This window comes from Chelmon rostratus, chromosome 14 (assembly GCF_017976325.1).
Source record: "Chelmon rostratus isolate fCheRos1 chromosome 14, fCheRos1.pri, whole genome shotgun sequence".
NCBI classification, from domain to species: domain Eukaryota; kingdom Metazoa; phylum Chordata; class Actinopteri; order Chaetodontiformes; family Chaetodontidae; genus Chelmon; species Chelmon rostratus.
In genome coordinates this window covers 1,048,110-1,063,431 of record NC_055671.1, presented here as the reverse complement: position 1 = coordinate 1,063,431, position 15,322 = coordinate 1,048,110, and the positions used below count along the sequence as shown (strand labels likewise).

General features: G+C 41.5%; 1 protein-coding gene across 1 annotated transcript in view; it reads left to right on the top strand.

Moving 5' to 3' along the window:
- LOC121617499 (junctional adhesion molecule 3B-like) overlaps window positions 1–15,322 on the top strand; it is a 40,953-nt gene that overhangs the window by 19,129 nt on the left and 6,502 nt on the right. The window contains exons 3-5 of the mRNA XM_041952690.1: window positions 14,603–14,671; window positions 14,766–14,879; window positions 14,981–15,133. Coding sequence (XP_041808624.1) covers window positions 14,603–14,671; window positions 14,766–14,879; window positions 14,981–15,133 — 336 coding nt within the window. The remainder of the gene's footprint in view (window positions 1–14,602; window positions 14,672–14,765; window positions 14,880–14,980; window positions 15,134–15,322) is intronic.

Genomic DNA, 15,322 nt, shown 5'->3' with positions numbered 1-15,322 from the left:
ACAGCAGTCCTTATGAATAGGATTTAACCTCTTATGCCTGCTCTATTATACTGTTTTTTCTTTCAGTGTTGAGTGGATGCATTTAGCAGATTGAACCTGGCATTTTGCCAGTCAGTGGTAGTTATGCCTTATCAGGGCTGGGCCTGCTGAGCACACTGCACAGAATTCAGTCTGGATAGTGACTCTAGTTTCTAATTGATGGAATATTCTGCTCACTGTGACTAATGTTTACTCGCAATGAGTTAATGGGTTATTTTTTCCTACGCACATCTGATTCATTTCATATCTATGCTGCATGTAAAGCAACGCCGCTGATTTGTCTGATTTGGACAGTCAAAAGTAAGACAGAGGTAAAATCCATGAGGTTTGGACTTCTTTACTGGATCAAACGCCAGATGTTTACAGATTTTTGTTTTTGCATTTGCACGTAAACACCAGAAAGCGCATTATTTTTTAATCTGATTAGTAAAATATTCCTGCATTCTTAGCAATAGGAGAAAAATTCATTGGACTCAATTGAAAAATGTCATTATTGTCGTGTGTGGCATCAAACTTTGACTTTTTTTATTTTCTGTGTAATCAACAAAATACTGAACAGGTCAGCCCATGTATGCCATGCTCAGCGTACAGGATGCCACAGAGCAGTTATGTTTGACGCAAGCGGAGACAGCAGGTGACCGAGGTCGCCAGCTGTCCTCTGTTCTTAGCATGAAAGCCCTTTGGAACGTAGCCATTGTGTCCCGGACCAGTAGGTTGCACTGTAACTTTGTACAGCACACCTTTACTTCCTGTGTGACTGTACGCATGGTGGCACTTGAGCCTAGAAACAGAATGGGTGGCATGAAATGTCAGGTCATTCGGCTGTCTGATGCCTTTGTCTGGTATTTCCCACGGAAACCCATCAAGGATTCCTCCCCGAGCAGGTGATGAAAGTGTGGCTCCAGCGGGGGGTGGGCGGCTGGGGGGTGTCAGCAGCCAGAGCCTCAGATGGTTTCCCTCCCCAGCTGTTGTTTAAGCAACATTCCCTGTCCCACAGCTCAGCCAGCCTGTACAAACTATTTGAGACAAGAGTGTGCCTTTATGCACATTTGTTGTCTGAGGGAGCCGCTTGTTGGCAAATTCTTGCTTGGAAATTGCACACTTTGATGTCTCAATATTTTTTTTTCTTTTTTTAAAATGCTCGCACATAATGTTCATAAACAACTGTCTCTTGAAATGAGTAACAGTCGTGATTTATTCCGTTATGTGTCTTGCAAAATGGAATTTGGAAGTCTGTTTTCAGTATGTGGCTTATGAAAGCATTTGTCTCCACCCTTTTAATTAGGAGTTATTTCAGAGATTGGAATAAACACATAGCAAAACACAAAGTTGTATGTTTATATAGTTTGAATTCTATGTGAAGCCATGGAATTTTGGTAAATGTTAAATATAATTTAATATATCTCAAATTCAAGCTTCCATGGTTTAATACCTGGGACAAATTCCACCAAGTTACCCCATTAACCAGAAAGAGCTTTCCAAAGGGGCCCCTAAACAAACACAGAGGAGAAAGTTGTGTCTCTTTTTCTAAATGATCATGCCCTTGTGTCATTACTTTCTCCATTTAAGGTCTTGTGTTAAAAATGCAGGGGGCACAAGTGACCCCAGTCCCGTCAACCACGCCTGCCTGTCAAAGCTCATTTCACCTGTGACCAGTCATCCCCACGCAGTCACACGCTTTTGGCGACCTCACATTCTGCACTCCTCTTCATGTACTCCACATTAGTGCTTACTACGGAACAATGAAACAGTTAGAACTGCTTCCCACAGCATTATACAACATGCAGGCCAGTTGCCATAGTTTGAGAGGGGCTGCTGTAAAGGAAATCTTTGTCAAAGAGCAAATCTTTGCAGTAGTAACATGCTTGACCCTTGACTATTTCCTTGACAATGCTGACTGACTTGAGCTTTTTTTCTCACAAAGTCAGCAGCCACTCCCTGTGGTGTGGTATTGTAGATATTAAACTGTAGGAAACAATAAGATGCAGAGTACAAACTCTCATTTATATTAGAGAGTTTAGTCGGGAATGATTTAGAAGCCTCTCTGATGATGTACTCTTAAACGTCATCTTTTAGTGCTGTCACTGATCTCTGTTCAGCCTATGCTTTGTGGAAAACAGTTGAAGGTATGCTATGCAGGATTTTCCTAAAAACAACGTATAGACTCAAAAAAAGAAATCCCTCTCAATCATTACTTATGAGGTAAAGGTAGCAATCATCATATGAGGTGTATGTAGCACACATCCAAGAAGGAGGGCAAGAAGGAAGCTGTGAAAATGGAAAACACAGCATCAGAAACCATTTAATTGCTAAAATATCTTGAAAGAGAGGCTTTCTGAAATGATGATCATACATGCATCATGTCAGTCTAACAGCTTTTCCAGTATTCTATGACACAAGATGGCTTTTGTTCCAGAGTGAAAACAAAGGCCAGTTAATAGGCTGGGCTATGGGAAGCCACTGTTGTAAGAGTAGACTTTTGAAATACTGGAATTTTTCCTGGGCCTGCTGTTTCAGAGCTGATAGCATCTTGATGACTGAGCTGAATGCTGCTGGGAGGCCCTATTATGAAGACTTTATAAGCTTCCTGCTGCCATCTCACACATTATGCTCCCGAGTGCTATAAATGTGCAGCTACACAGTCCAAGACATGAATACATTTGGCTACACTCTTGTTGTGTGTGTTTAATGCACTGTTGCATCTGTCTGTTGGCATTCATGCTTAATTAGTTAGTGTCATTTAGTCACAATGTGATGAGAGAACTCCCAGTGCAGAGGCATTAAATAAACAGTGAAGTGCCATCCATGCTGTAGAGATGTGCAGGTTGGGGGAATACACAGCTCATGAAAACAGTTCAAAATAAAAGTCAGCAGAGTTGTATAAAAAGTTAGTGTATCCCTAAAGGCTGCATCACAAAAAGCACCCTTTCACTTCAGCTCTTTTCAGTCGACAGTGGGCATCCTTGGAGCATGCAGGAAGTGAGGCAGATTAAACCTTTTGGACCTGCTAAGTCAACATGTCTCTGCTGTGTGGTGTTCTATTATTGTTCAGTTGTCAGTTGAGCCTTAGCTCATCGTGGTCAGCTCCGCTCACCGTTCACGCACTCAACAATGAGCGCTTATCTCTGCAGGCTGTAGCAGAGTGGCTCAGCTGCCCCCCATCTCTCTGTCAGTGTGCTGGCCAAATGAGCATTATTAGGTAAAGGAACTGCTGGCCTGTCAAAAAAAAGACCCATGTTAATATCCAAACATCCAGATTAGTCTGATATCTGCAGATCTGAGCGTTTCCAGAATTTATATGTTATAGCAGAATTATTGGTTAATCCTTTGTGGCGTGCTGATGGAAAGCTTTTTAAAAAGGGTGAATATTTCTATTGAGGATCGAATGTGTGTGTGTAGTGTAAGTGTGCGGATGTAAGTATATTGGGTGGGGGAGGTTTTGGTGTGTGCGGATGAAAGGACAGGCAGCAGAATGTTATCCAGGGATTTACCACCATGTATTATGATCTGACCAGTTCATTGTTGACGCAGGGTTATATAGGTTAGTGCATACAAGCAATAGTCATTTAAAACCCTGCACTAGTGATTGGTTTAAAATGGCGTCACAATCAGTGGACTCATGGAATCATGAAATGATACTACCCATAAGCCACTGCCGCAGCCATACAATCATTTTCATCATGCTTGAAAAAGGCCTGCGTGGAAATGGCATTCCTAATTAGGATTAAGGAAGGGGTCAGGCAGCCTGGACTAGAATGTGAAGTATTTGCAGTGAGTGCCGCTGATGCCATCTGTGCAGTGTGGTGAGGAGCTAATTCTGGCACTGAGTGTGGCGCGATTTAACACAGATTTCTGCGGTAGCAGCTCCAATTCAAGCATGGGATTTGACTCTGACTGCAGCCCAAAAAACTGTTGCAGTGAGTTGAATTAGCCCACACCCCCTCCTGTTAGATCTCCTTTAAGCTGACGCCATGGAGCTCCCCAATTCATTTGGACATCCAACATGTGCAGCATGTCAGATTGTTCGCATAACAGAGATGCTGCGCCAGGGGAGGCCTGCTCACCCTCTTGGCCTTATGCTTCGATCTGTTTTGACAGGGCGTTCTCACTGTCTCCCTCAAGAGGCTGACCTGGGCTAGAAAAATGAGTGGCCAATTATTTCATCATGAAGTATTGTCGTGGTTTCTGTGGTTGTCTGTGGAAGGCAGGGAGAGCTACCACTGCTCACACTTATTACCTGGGAAGGATCCCAATTAGCAGACAGCGGGGGCTCTGGCTGGTGCTGACAGTCACTATAAATAGGGTCCAGGCATTTGAATACTAACCTGCTCCTACTCTAGTAAGGAACAACTCATGATTGCAGTGGTCCACATCATCATTAAACTGCGTTTGAGTTACTGGGCAGACATGGAAATCTGTCATGTATCACCACATACAGGCTTGTTGTCTACCTTCTAAATCCTGCCTAAGATATTGTATTGACATTGAAGCAGTGAATACACAGTATGTATTAATTTGATTAATACTGAAAACACCATCAAATTACACAGTACATGTTAGAATTTCTAAATTCTTACATTTTGACTTTCATGAGACAGAATTGATCTCAGTACACAGGTGACAGACAAACTCATGCTGCTAATAATGCATGTTTGCACAGCTAGAGGAGAGCACTGCATCTCAAACATAACGCTGTTGGAGTACCAGGTTGTCCATGAGGATCTCATGACTGGATTTTTGGTCAATAGATTTAGGTCTGCACTTTACAATGTATGTGATTCTTGATTATTATGTCCCCAGTCACAATACCCATCGACCACTGTTCTGCTTAATTAAGCATTCATTCACTCCTACTGCCTGAAACTGTGTCACAAAACAAAGGTCTCCATTGGCGTGCATGGCTGCCGGGACCATGTGAAGAGGCAGTGTGACACCAAACAACAGTACTATTTTTATACAGCTACCCGGATCTGATTCTCTCAGGGCCAAGATGTTTCACATGACTTAATGAATGAGTAACATTATCATTGAAAATCATCCAGTGAATAGCAAATCCTTATAAATGCCTTATTATCCAGAACAGCTTCAGCAGCATGAGAGGATATGAGGAACAGGGCCTCTGTGCTTAGAGGTGTTTACACACCAATTGTCCATGTGAATGTGAATGCACAACATTTCATTAGACTGTTCATCAGCAGTCAGACTGTCCTCATTTTCTCAGTAACGTTGCAACATGTGATCATCTTGCATAATGAAGTTAATAATAAAGGAATTAAAATAATTCTAATTATATAACAGCCTATAGTAATAAAAATTCTATAATCCACACCAGTCAAATATACAGTCATTTTCATGTCAGTGTCTGTAGCCTTACAACTCTAATCCATCAGTTTTATGACTGATAAGAATTAAAACGCTTGCACAATTTCTATAGAAAGTAAACAATTCCTATTAATGTTGTTGTATTATTATTGTAATATTAATGTCAGTACATGTGTGTTTTCTTGTTGTTCTTGTTTTCTTCTCTGGCAAAATTAAAAAAAAAAGAGTTAGTGACGATGTACAAAATATTGTGAGGTTCTTAGGAGATGACAGGAAATCATGCTGTGAACAACTTAACAGGTTTTGGAGGTATTGTTTTAATGCCAATTACAATTTATTATTGTGATTTTATGAGGAAAAAAAGGCCCAAATGGGAAATAGATCAACTTTACTCACTTATTCAGGAGATAAAGGAGTGAGACCTGAGTCGTGTGACAACAGTTTAAAGTTGAGTGAGGTTCATGAATGTATGAGTCATTTTGGACGTGTACATTTCCTAAATAGCCATTTAGTGAGTCTCCTGATGTGAAGTGATGGCTTAATGCAGTGACTGGCAGCATGGCAAGCGGAAGGCACTGCATGTAAGGTGGAAGAGTAAAAGTTGTTTTTCCTACTCTGTGGTCCAGTCCTGTGAGCTAGTCGTACTTAGCTTGAGGTCAAAGTGAGAGCAGGCCAGATGTAGACGCTAACACTGACACAAAGTGACAGGTTCCCAGGCATTCAGTGACACCATCGGCTCCTCCCCTACCCCCCCACTCTCCCTCCTTTCATTGGTTCAGGCCGAGTCTTTGACCCTGCCTAGATCAGAGGGCTCACCAGCAGCAAGACACATGGTTGCCCTGGCCTTACCGGGCTCACAGATCAGGGCCTGCAGCAGACTCATATGTAAATGCAGAATAAATGAATATACAAGGAGCCCTTGTGGGGAAAGCTGAACCCTGTTTTAGATCACCTGGAAAAGATAGGATACATTTGAATTAACTCCTGATACCAGGATAAAACTTTTAGTCAGACAGAATGAGTTTATCCACCAGGGGTAGAATAGCTGGTGGAAAAAAGCCTGTCTGGGACATCACTCTGTGTTTAGGATAAACATGCGAACAGTGTGACTTTTGGTTCAACTGTGAAACTTCCCAGACTCATGTTTATATGCAGATGTATACTCTCCGTTACCTCCACCTGTGCTTCGTCTTCAGGCCTTTGGTTGCTCCTGTGCGTGTTGAACTTGTATGCAGACCGCTTAGCATTCTGCACACAATGTTGGTCTGACCGCTTTCATCTCTGAGCATTTTAATTCTGCAGGCTGTACGCTTCTTGGCCAAAGGAAGAGTCACTGCGATTGAGTTAATTCATCCAACATGCTGGATGCCACACTGGTACGGCAGATAAAAGAACAGCTCGACGTTTGGGAAATATGCTTGTTCGCTTTCTTGCCAAGAGTTACTGCAGAGATGAAATGATTGTTACCACTCTAACGTCTGCACTGTAAATATGAAGCTGCTGTGAGCTGGCAGTCATCTTAGCTTTTCATAAAGACTGGAAACAAAGGGAAATAGCTAGCCTGGCTCTGTCCACCCACCAGCATCTCTGAGGATCAGTAATTAGCACATTTTATCTTTTTTGTTTAATCTGTACAGAAGCAACAGTTTGCAAGTTGTTATTAAACTGTTAAAGATCATTTAAGCAGCTAGTTTGTTAATATTCAATTAAATGATCAATATTCTTTAAATAGTGATTTATGTTTACCTTTCACACCCAAGACAGGAGTGGGAAGGCCTTTACAGGAAACTTCTTAAACCATGACCCAAATACTGACATGCTGCACGTAGCAAACCATGAATTTAGCAGACCACTCCACCCATGTGCAGCATGTGATACATTTATATGCAGGTTTAATATAGCTGCATATTTTACATACACATGAAGTTTGCTGCTCCTACAGTGACAAGCTGCTCTCTGTCCATCCATTTATGCCCAAATGTGGAGACATTAGCTTAGCAGCTGACGGAGCACCTGGTGTTTTATATGGTAGTTTGCCTTGTCTTTCCAAGACTTTATCCGTTTTACAGAATAGTCTTCACAGAAATTGACAGTCTTCCAGAGGCTCTTTAAGTCATAAAGTAGATAAAGTGAATGTTGACCAGAAAAGGGAAACAAAATGCCTTACGCTTGTGCTTTAGATCATTTTTAGTTCACCTCAAGCTCAGAGGAGCAGAACTCTGTTGTTGAAGCTTCGGTAGGTAATGAAAAAAGAACAAAATTGTTTTTCTAACCAATAGAAAGGGATTTTCCTGGTCGATCAAACAAAGAGATTACTCACCCTGAACTCTTACCATGTTTTACTTGATCTTTTCTGAGACAATCTGATCTGTCTATAAGTTTCTACAGAGCTATCCCATCATACAGACACCAGGGAGATAGAAGTAGGTGTGAGTAGGGAGAAGAAAGTTGAACCTACAACTGACAATGCAACCTGGGGTCAACCCTAAAACTTCTCCCTCATTGTCATTATGTCTATTGACTGATTTCATGGAAGACGTCTGTACAGCCACTTTCTCCCACAGCTACCAAAGCAGGTGGGATCCTGTCTTGCGCTGGTCACCGGTGGGAGGAAGGGAAACGGCAAGTAAGACAGAAAAAGAATCAGTTACTATGGAAATATCACCAATATTGCTATGGGAACTGGAGCACCAGAGCACGCTTTGTCTAGGATCTAGCTGTAATCGTCTCTCAGAAAGGAGCTTGTGGTAATATGTGATGCTCTTATGAATTAATTTGTCAGGCTTTGTGTCCCAGCTGACATCATAGACCTTTATCAAATGGAAATTAGCGTTTCCTCAGGGTAAAGCATACAAGACATGAGAGTGCTTCAGAAATACGCTGTTTAACTTTTTGCTTGCCTCCAGTCAGAGTCCCAGTGCTACAGTGCGTGGTTAAAATATCTCAAATCAAAGGGCCGTTTCACTGATGATTTACAGTCATATCATTTGGTGTATAACTTGGCATAACATGTAAAGATTGTCGATAAGGAATGCTGTATACCTGGTTGTAATACATTTGTCGTACGGTGAATAACCATTTTGATGGTTTAATGTGTAAATAACAACTGTCAGTGTCTCTAGGCTGTCATTATTATTTATTTATTTATTTGCCTTTTAAATCAGTCGTCCTCATGATGATCGTTGTGACATAATTCTCTAAATCTCACAGCACAGTTGGCATTATTTCTTATTCCTTTCATTTTTTCCTTCAGAACACGTTGAAAATTACCCTTTTCCGACTTGGCTATACTGTGCCTGGAGCTCACATTGAACTTTTGAGTACTGTGAACAGAAACTTAGCGGTCATGCGTGCGGTGCCAAAAACTCTAACCTAGTTTGAAAGAGAACAGAAACATTTGCACCCCTTAAAAGATTTTCTGTGTGCTTTCAGTCAAAAAAATACCAACAGAGACTCTTTAAAGAGATGCACAAGTAAAAGCCCACAGGAGACTTGGCAACCTCTTAACACAGCATGCATCGTGAAGGGCAGGTCTTCATCATTCATCTGGAGTCATCTAGTCATTCTTTGGGACTTTCATCACAGGAGTGATCTGATAATCTAACATCATTAATTGTGTCACTCCCTGCCACTTGAATTTTAGGATTGAGACATTTCACAGAATTATCCAATCTAACTATTCAGGCCAGTTTTTGTTTGTGTTAATTGCCTCCTTAACTAGTGCTAAATGCATCTGGAAAAATTTGTAAACTAGAGCTGAAATCAGTGGTCCATTAGTGGATTAGTCGATCAACAGAAAACCAATTAGCCATGTGGATAATTGATTATTCATTTAGGTCATATTTAAAGTAATTGTTAATAGATGAATAGAGAAAACAAGTGCAGATGAATCAATAATGACAATAATCATTTGTGGCAGCAGCCCTGTATTAAACTGAAGTTAAATTGTGCTTTTAGAGTAACATCGTAATCAATGTTGTTTATTAGCTGTTTAAAGTTTAGCAGCACTAAGTAAACAGATAACAGTGGACTATTGATTTTAATAATAACCTGTATTTGACAACATTTACAGGTTCACAAATTGACACTGATGTGGACCTTATTGTGGACTTTTCATTTCACTATGATAAGTGTCAAAACTGCCTACAAAACACAGATTTACATCACTAATTACTTGCTTGTTTTCTTGTTGACTTCGGGCGGCTTTTGATGTGATGATGAACATGTTTTTTTTGTTGCTTTGGTTTTTGGCTCCTTTACTCAGGGGTTGTGGAGAGAACAAGCAGCGTAGGTGATGTGTGTATGAATGATGGCCCAGTGTGCCCTGTTGAGTCTCCCACAACATTTCCATTCTTCATTTCTCCAACACGGACATAGAGCGTGCTTTCACTGCTCACCAGCCATATCGTCGTTTGCTTCCACGCTTTGCTTGTTTACCTTCCTTTCAATTGGAAACATGGTGCTGAATATGTATCAGGGGTATCTAGGCCATGTTATTCATGTAACGTTAGCTACATGCAGTGAATATATAGCATGTACAGTATGTTCTCATATCCATGAACCTGGCTCTACACGTGTGTTTGGATGCACATGCTCATTCTGCTTCGCTTATATAAGGTTAGATATTCTTAAGGTAGCACAGATGTGTGGCACTTACAGTATGTTTTCTCATCTTGTCGTTTTTCTAAACTGTTTAAAAATATATCATTTGGAGTGAGGACACAGCCTTGAAGTTGTCAGTGTTTGCTGTGGTTGACGGGCTGGTCAGGGAGCAGGAGAGTGTTTCATTAAGACGTCCAGTCATTTCTGTGGGACTAGGGAGGAAAGTCACTGATCAGTCAGCGCTCATTGAACACTCCTCCTCCTTGTTCTGAATGAATAGAACAATTAATAGAAATATGGTAAAAGAATATAAACAGCCTCATGGTCGGTCATGTCAGCAGCTCGTTTACTGATAGAGCCAGACTCAACTCGACGAGAGGCTCCGTTCAACTCAAGTAGCATGCAAATATGTGAAGAGTTTCCAAACAGCAACTGGTTGATAGTAAGTGAAACTGGGTGTGTATACTTTGATGTCTGAGCTTCCAGAGGGGCGTGGGAATATTCTCCACAGGCACGAGGCGGAGGCGTTCCACAGGGAATATCCAAGGTTGCTTAATTGGACCTTTCTATTTATGATACCGGCCTCACCTTTCTGGATTCACCGAGCAGCAGTACAGGAAACAAGCGCGGTCTCTCAGGGATAACAACAGAAAAAAGGAAGGATTCATTACACAGTGCAGGCATCAGGAAATACCCAGCTCCTCTGTACCCGCTCTATTATTCAGTGATCTAAAACCTGGGGGGTTTATGAGGTCATTACACTAAGATTACAGAGAAAACCCTCGGCCCATCATGGCGGCGGCAAGGAAGATTAAAAAAAAAACTTTGATGCAGATTTGCAGATTGCTGGATCTCACCCAGCTGTGTCCAACCAAGACGGAAACATAGAGAAGAGAAATAGAGAAAAAAAAAAAGATTTATGGCATATGTAGGTCACTGGGCACCTGCATGGTTTAAGAACTAATAATCCACATCCCACACATCTTCCACACAGACTCATCATGTGCTGCTTGGCTCTAGTGTGACAGAGTGTGTAGCACTTCCATAACAAACAGGCACAAAAAAAAAGTAATATCTTGTTATCATTGGCTCCACTGATACGAGGCTATTGAAGGAGACAAGAACACAGACAGGATAAGTCTGACATGATCGGGGAAGGATGTGTCAGACAGACTGGAGGAGAGATGGAAAACACCGCTCTCATAACACACAGTCAGCACTTCCTGGGCTTTCATCAAGCTCAGACACTTTACTGGACCGTCCAGCTGTTTCTTGTGGTTGCCCAGTTAGAAAAAGATGCAACATTTGCTGAAATGATACCCAGATAGAAGCTACATATATCAGAAGCAGACATTAATATTTTTAAGAAGTGAATAGAGTTTTTTTAACTCTATTACATAGCAGGGAAAAAATGTCGCTGTCATTCCTATCCATGAACACTTTGCAAGATTTCTTAGGATACAGTTACTTCATTTGTTCGTCCACAATTTACTTTCTGCTCGTAAACAATAAGGAATTCGGTACATACCTGAATTTGCAAATCCTCCTTCCTGTAATGTCTGAGCGGAGGATCAGAAAGTGTGTTTGCAGCTTATCGTAGTAACATTGCAGAGTTTTGACGAATGCAGTGAATGCTTCCTTTTAGACTGAAGGCTCTCTGGCTTCGCTGTAATATGCATCAGTAACCGTCATGAATTTGTTATTTCAGTTAGGTGTCACAGCTGTTCTTCCTGTTTACTAGCTGGAGTTCTAATGTAGATGGACTGAGTGGGGGTTTCATGTGTTTTCCTGGACAGCTGTTTCCATGTCAGACCTGTCAAGCTTTTTATCTCTACGTCAGGTTCACTTAGGCACCTAATCTGCACTAATACTCTCTGAATTAAGGAGGAGCACAGGGACAGGGGGTAAACTCCATTAGCTCCATCAGACCACAGTTGAAACTGAGTTCTGCATTGAATGGAAAGTCATGGTATGAAATTAATCACCTGGAATTATTTATTGTCAACTTTGGATTCTATTTCTACACGGCGTATTCTGGTAGTTTGGACTCTTGGCGTACTTGGCCTAGTTAGATTTAGTATTAAGTTACACAGTACATGCAGTACATTTGAAACTTAAACCCAGAAGTACTGACATGCCTCACATACACAAGCTTTTGTCAGAAACAGAAAAAAACAGCGTATTTCTACAAGGGCATAAATGACTTGAATTAACTGACAGGGATTTTTATTGAAGAGCAGGTATCTGCACTTTGTGTAAACAAGGATTCAGTCATATTATCTAGTACCTTTCAGAGTATAGAAAAGCTTTCAGTCACTTTTTATCAGAAGACGGTTTACATTTGTACAAGAACGTAGCTATAGTACAAGGAAACACTGGGAGTTGAAAAGCTTTTCTCCTGCACACAGCCTTTAATTCTGCCAGAGCTGTGAGTGCCTTCCTGCATGTAGCGCCGTGGAGAGGAAGCTAAATAGGTGACAGTCTTCGACTGGATTGGTGATGTTTTGACTGTCACATTTCTGAAAAAATGTGCACATTCTCGTCCTTGCCTCCTCCAATTGTTTGTTGAAGTTCCCAGAGAACTGCTTTTAGGTTGTCAAGAACTTTTTCATTTAATGCTGCAGAGCTAAACTTAATTCACTTGGGACCAAACTTTATTGTCTTTGCTGCTGTAGCACAGTACAGAATAAATTACATGTGGAGATGCAAAGCCAAGTAAGATATTTATAAATATTTACATTAGCAAACCAAACCTGTTATGTTGTTGAGCTATATTTCCCAACAAGTAGCTTCAAATGAAAGTCCAATTATTTGATTCCTGTAGGGAAAATGTCTTTTTTTTTCTTCCCTCCACTGGGAGGTCAGGGTCAGCTACATATAGAGCAGCACCCTGGAGCTTTTCAGGAGTCAGAGTTCTGCTCCTGGGCTCTTCAGCAGGTTTGTGTAAAAGGCATTTTGAACCCAAGTTTTCTAATTGAGGACTTGTCTTCATCCTTATTGTAATCAACACATAATCAGTGACAAAAAACAACTGCATCTCCACTTTCTTGCAGAACTGATCATGCTGAGCACATAAATAGGGCCTATTTATTTAATAGTGTTTATATTGTGTCTGATAAAAGAATATAACTGAAGTCTGAGCATGACCTTCAAATTTCCCAAGCAACTTCCAGAGGGCAGATCTCTTCCTGTCAAATGTAGGTGTGACCTACTTATGACCTTCATGCAGTGTTATGACCGTCAGCAGTGGCTAAAAACAAGCTGTCGTCTTGTCATGATCTCCAGAAAGGCCGTGGGCTAATCAGCTTACCCAGTCTGCTCTAGCAGGTGACCCTAGACGCTTTGTGTCCAGATGACAGTTGGTGGAGGTCAGTTTATCCCTGTTGGAGCAGCTTTTTTGAATGAGTGGCTACCCCTAATTACTGGCATTAGTACCAACATACTCTATGCACTGCTCAGGCTTTATTCAGTGTCCCTTTATGTTTAATCTCTGTTGTTATTTTGCTTTTCTTTGTGGTTGTTATCTCCTTGGATTGTCTACTTCATGAAGAGGTTCAGGTCCAGGGACCCTGGGCCTGTATCCAGTAGGCCTGTTCAGTGATCCATCAGTAATTCATAAACCTAACTACCTATCACCTTCTGATTCTGGAATGGGGTCCACAAGAACAGAAGCTGGACAACTGCTGAAAATATGTTATAAAACAATCATTTTTACATAATCCAGGTCACCTTGATTATAGAAACCATTGCTATACAGTAGATAACTGAGATGTATCATGACTTGAGTAGCCTGTCTGCTGTAAGCCAGATGTGGTGATTTTTTTAAGATTCAGTCAGGGATTGGCAGCACAGGGTTGCACAAACGGAAGATTAGGCATTCCATAGATTTAAAGTGACAGCACAATCTGCATGCAAGAGCCAGACCATCACTTTATGTCTCTGGAAGTGTTCACGAGCATGTTCCACAGTTAACATTCATGTGGAAGTGACTTTGTGTGGATTTGTTTGTGGACCATAGGCTGTCAGGATGACTCAGCAGTGCCCCCTCCCAAGGCCCTAGCCCTCTACCACATACCAACACAGATCTTTGCAGGGTGCTTTTGCACCATTAGTCCCACATGGGCAACAGCATCAGGCTCAGAGATAGATAGAGAGAGAGGGAGAGAGAGAGAGCGAGACAGAGAGAGACAGAGAGAGAGGGAGAGAGAGAAGGGCTCATCAGGCGGTTGAACTACTGGCATGGTGAGCTTGCCCTGAAAAGGGCACATGCCTCCCTGCGCAATTATCCACTGTGCATAGAAACAGCACCCCCACCCTCATCACAGACACACACAATGGTTTGATCAACACAACTAAAAATGGAAGAAGGGCAGTAACAGAACATGGCCAAAGAGCACCAGGATGTTCAGATCACAAGAATGATGTGGAAGCCACATATATCATCACTTGAACTGTGTTTGTGAAATTTAAGTTAAGTGAACTTGTCACAAACATCCCCAAGGAGAGCGTTAAAATAAGCACCACACATCAGTGGACGTCAGCTGGTATTGTGCATGTAGCATGAGATCATCACTGTATCATGAAAATTCATGCTCTCTCCAGTCTCACGTTGCATTGCTTCTTCTCTCATGTTTTGCAGGCTATTTCAGCGCATTAGCTGTGGTCCTGAAAACAGATAGCGACTCACCTTGGACAGATGAGTTTGACAGTAAGAGCTAATGCACAGATACCCCACAGAAAGTGCAAAAACAGCTTGTCTTTTTCACATCAGTCATATCAATCCCTTTTTCTCTACCCTGCAGAAGTTGAATTATCATGTTTGATTGAGTCCATTTCTACAACCAATCCCAGAATTGAATGGAAGAAGATAACAAATGAGGGACCAAGTTATGTTTACTTTGACAAGAAGATCTCAGGTAATGTATAAAACACACAAACAAGTCTAATGTCAGTCTCCTCGGTGGTTGAGTTGATATATTTATTACTGAGATTGTTGGACATGTTTGTCTTCCAACAGGCGACCTGGAGAACAGAGCGGTGATCAGAGAACCTGCCACATTACTGATAACCAATGCCACAAGATCGGACACAGCCAAATATCGCTGTGAGGTCACTGCCGCTGATGACCAGAAGTCATTTGATGAGATTGTGATTGACCTCGTTGTAAGAGGTACCTCTGACTTACCTGCATCACTGATTAATCTGTTTGTCTGTCAGGCCTGTATTGTCAGCGATATGAAAATATGAGAATGTTTCGAGCCGTTATTGTGTTCTCGATGAGTGACCTTGCTTAGTGATTCACACTTTCGATGCTGTAAGATGAAACCGCGTTGTAGGTCGCACCAACCCTTTGGCATAC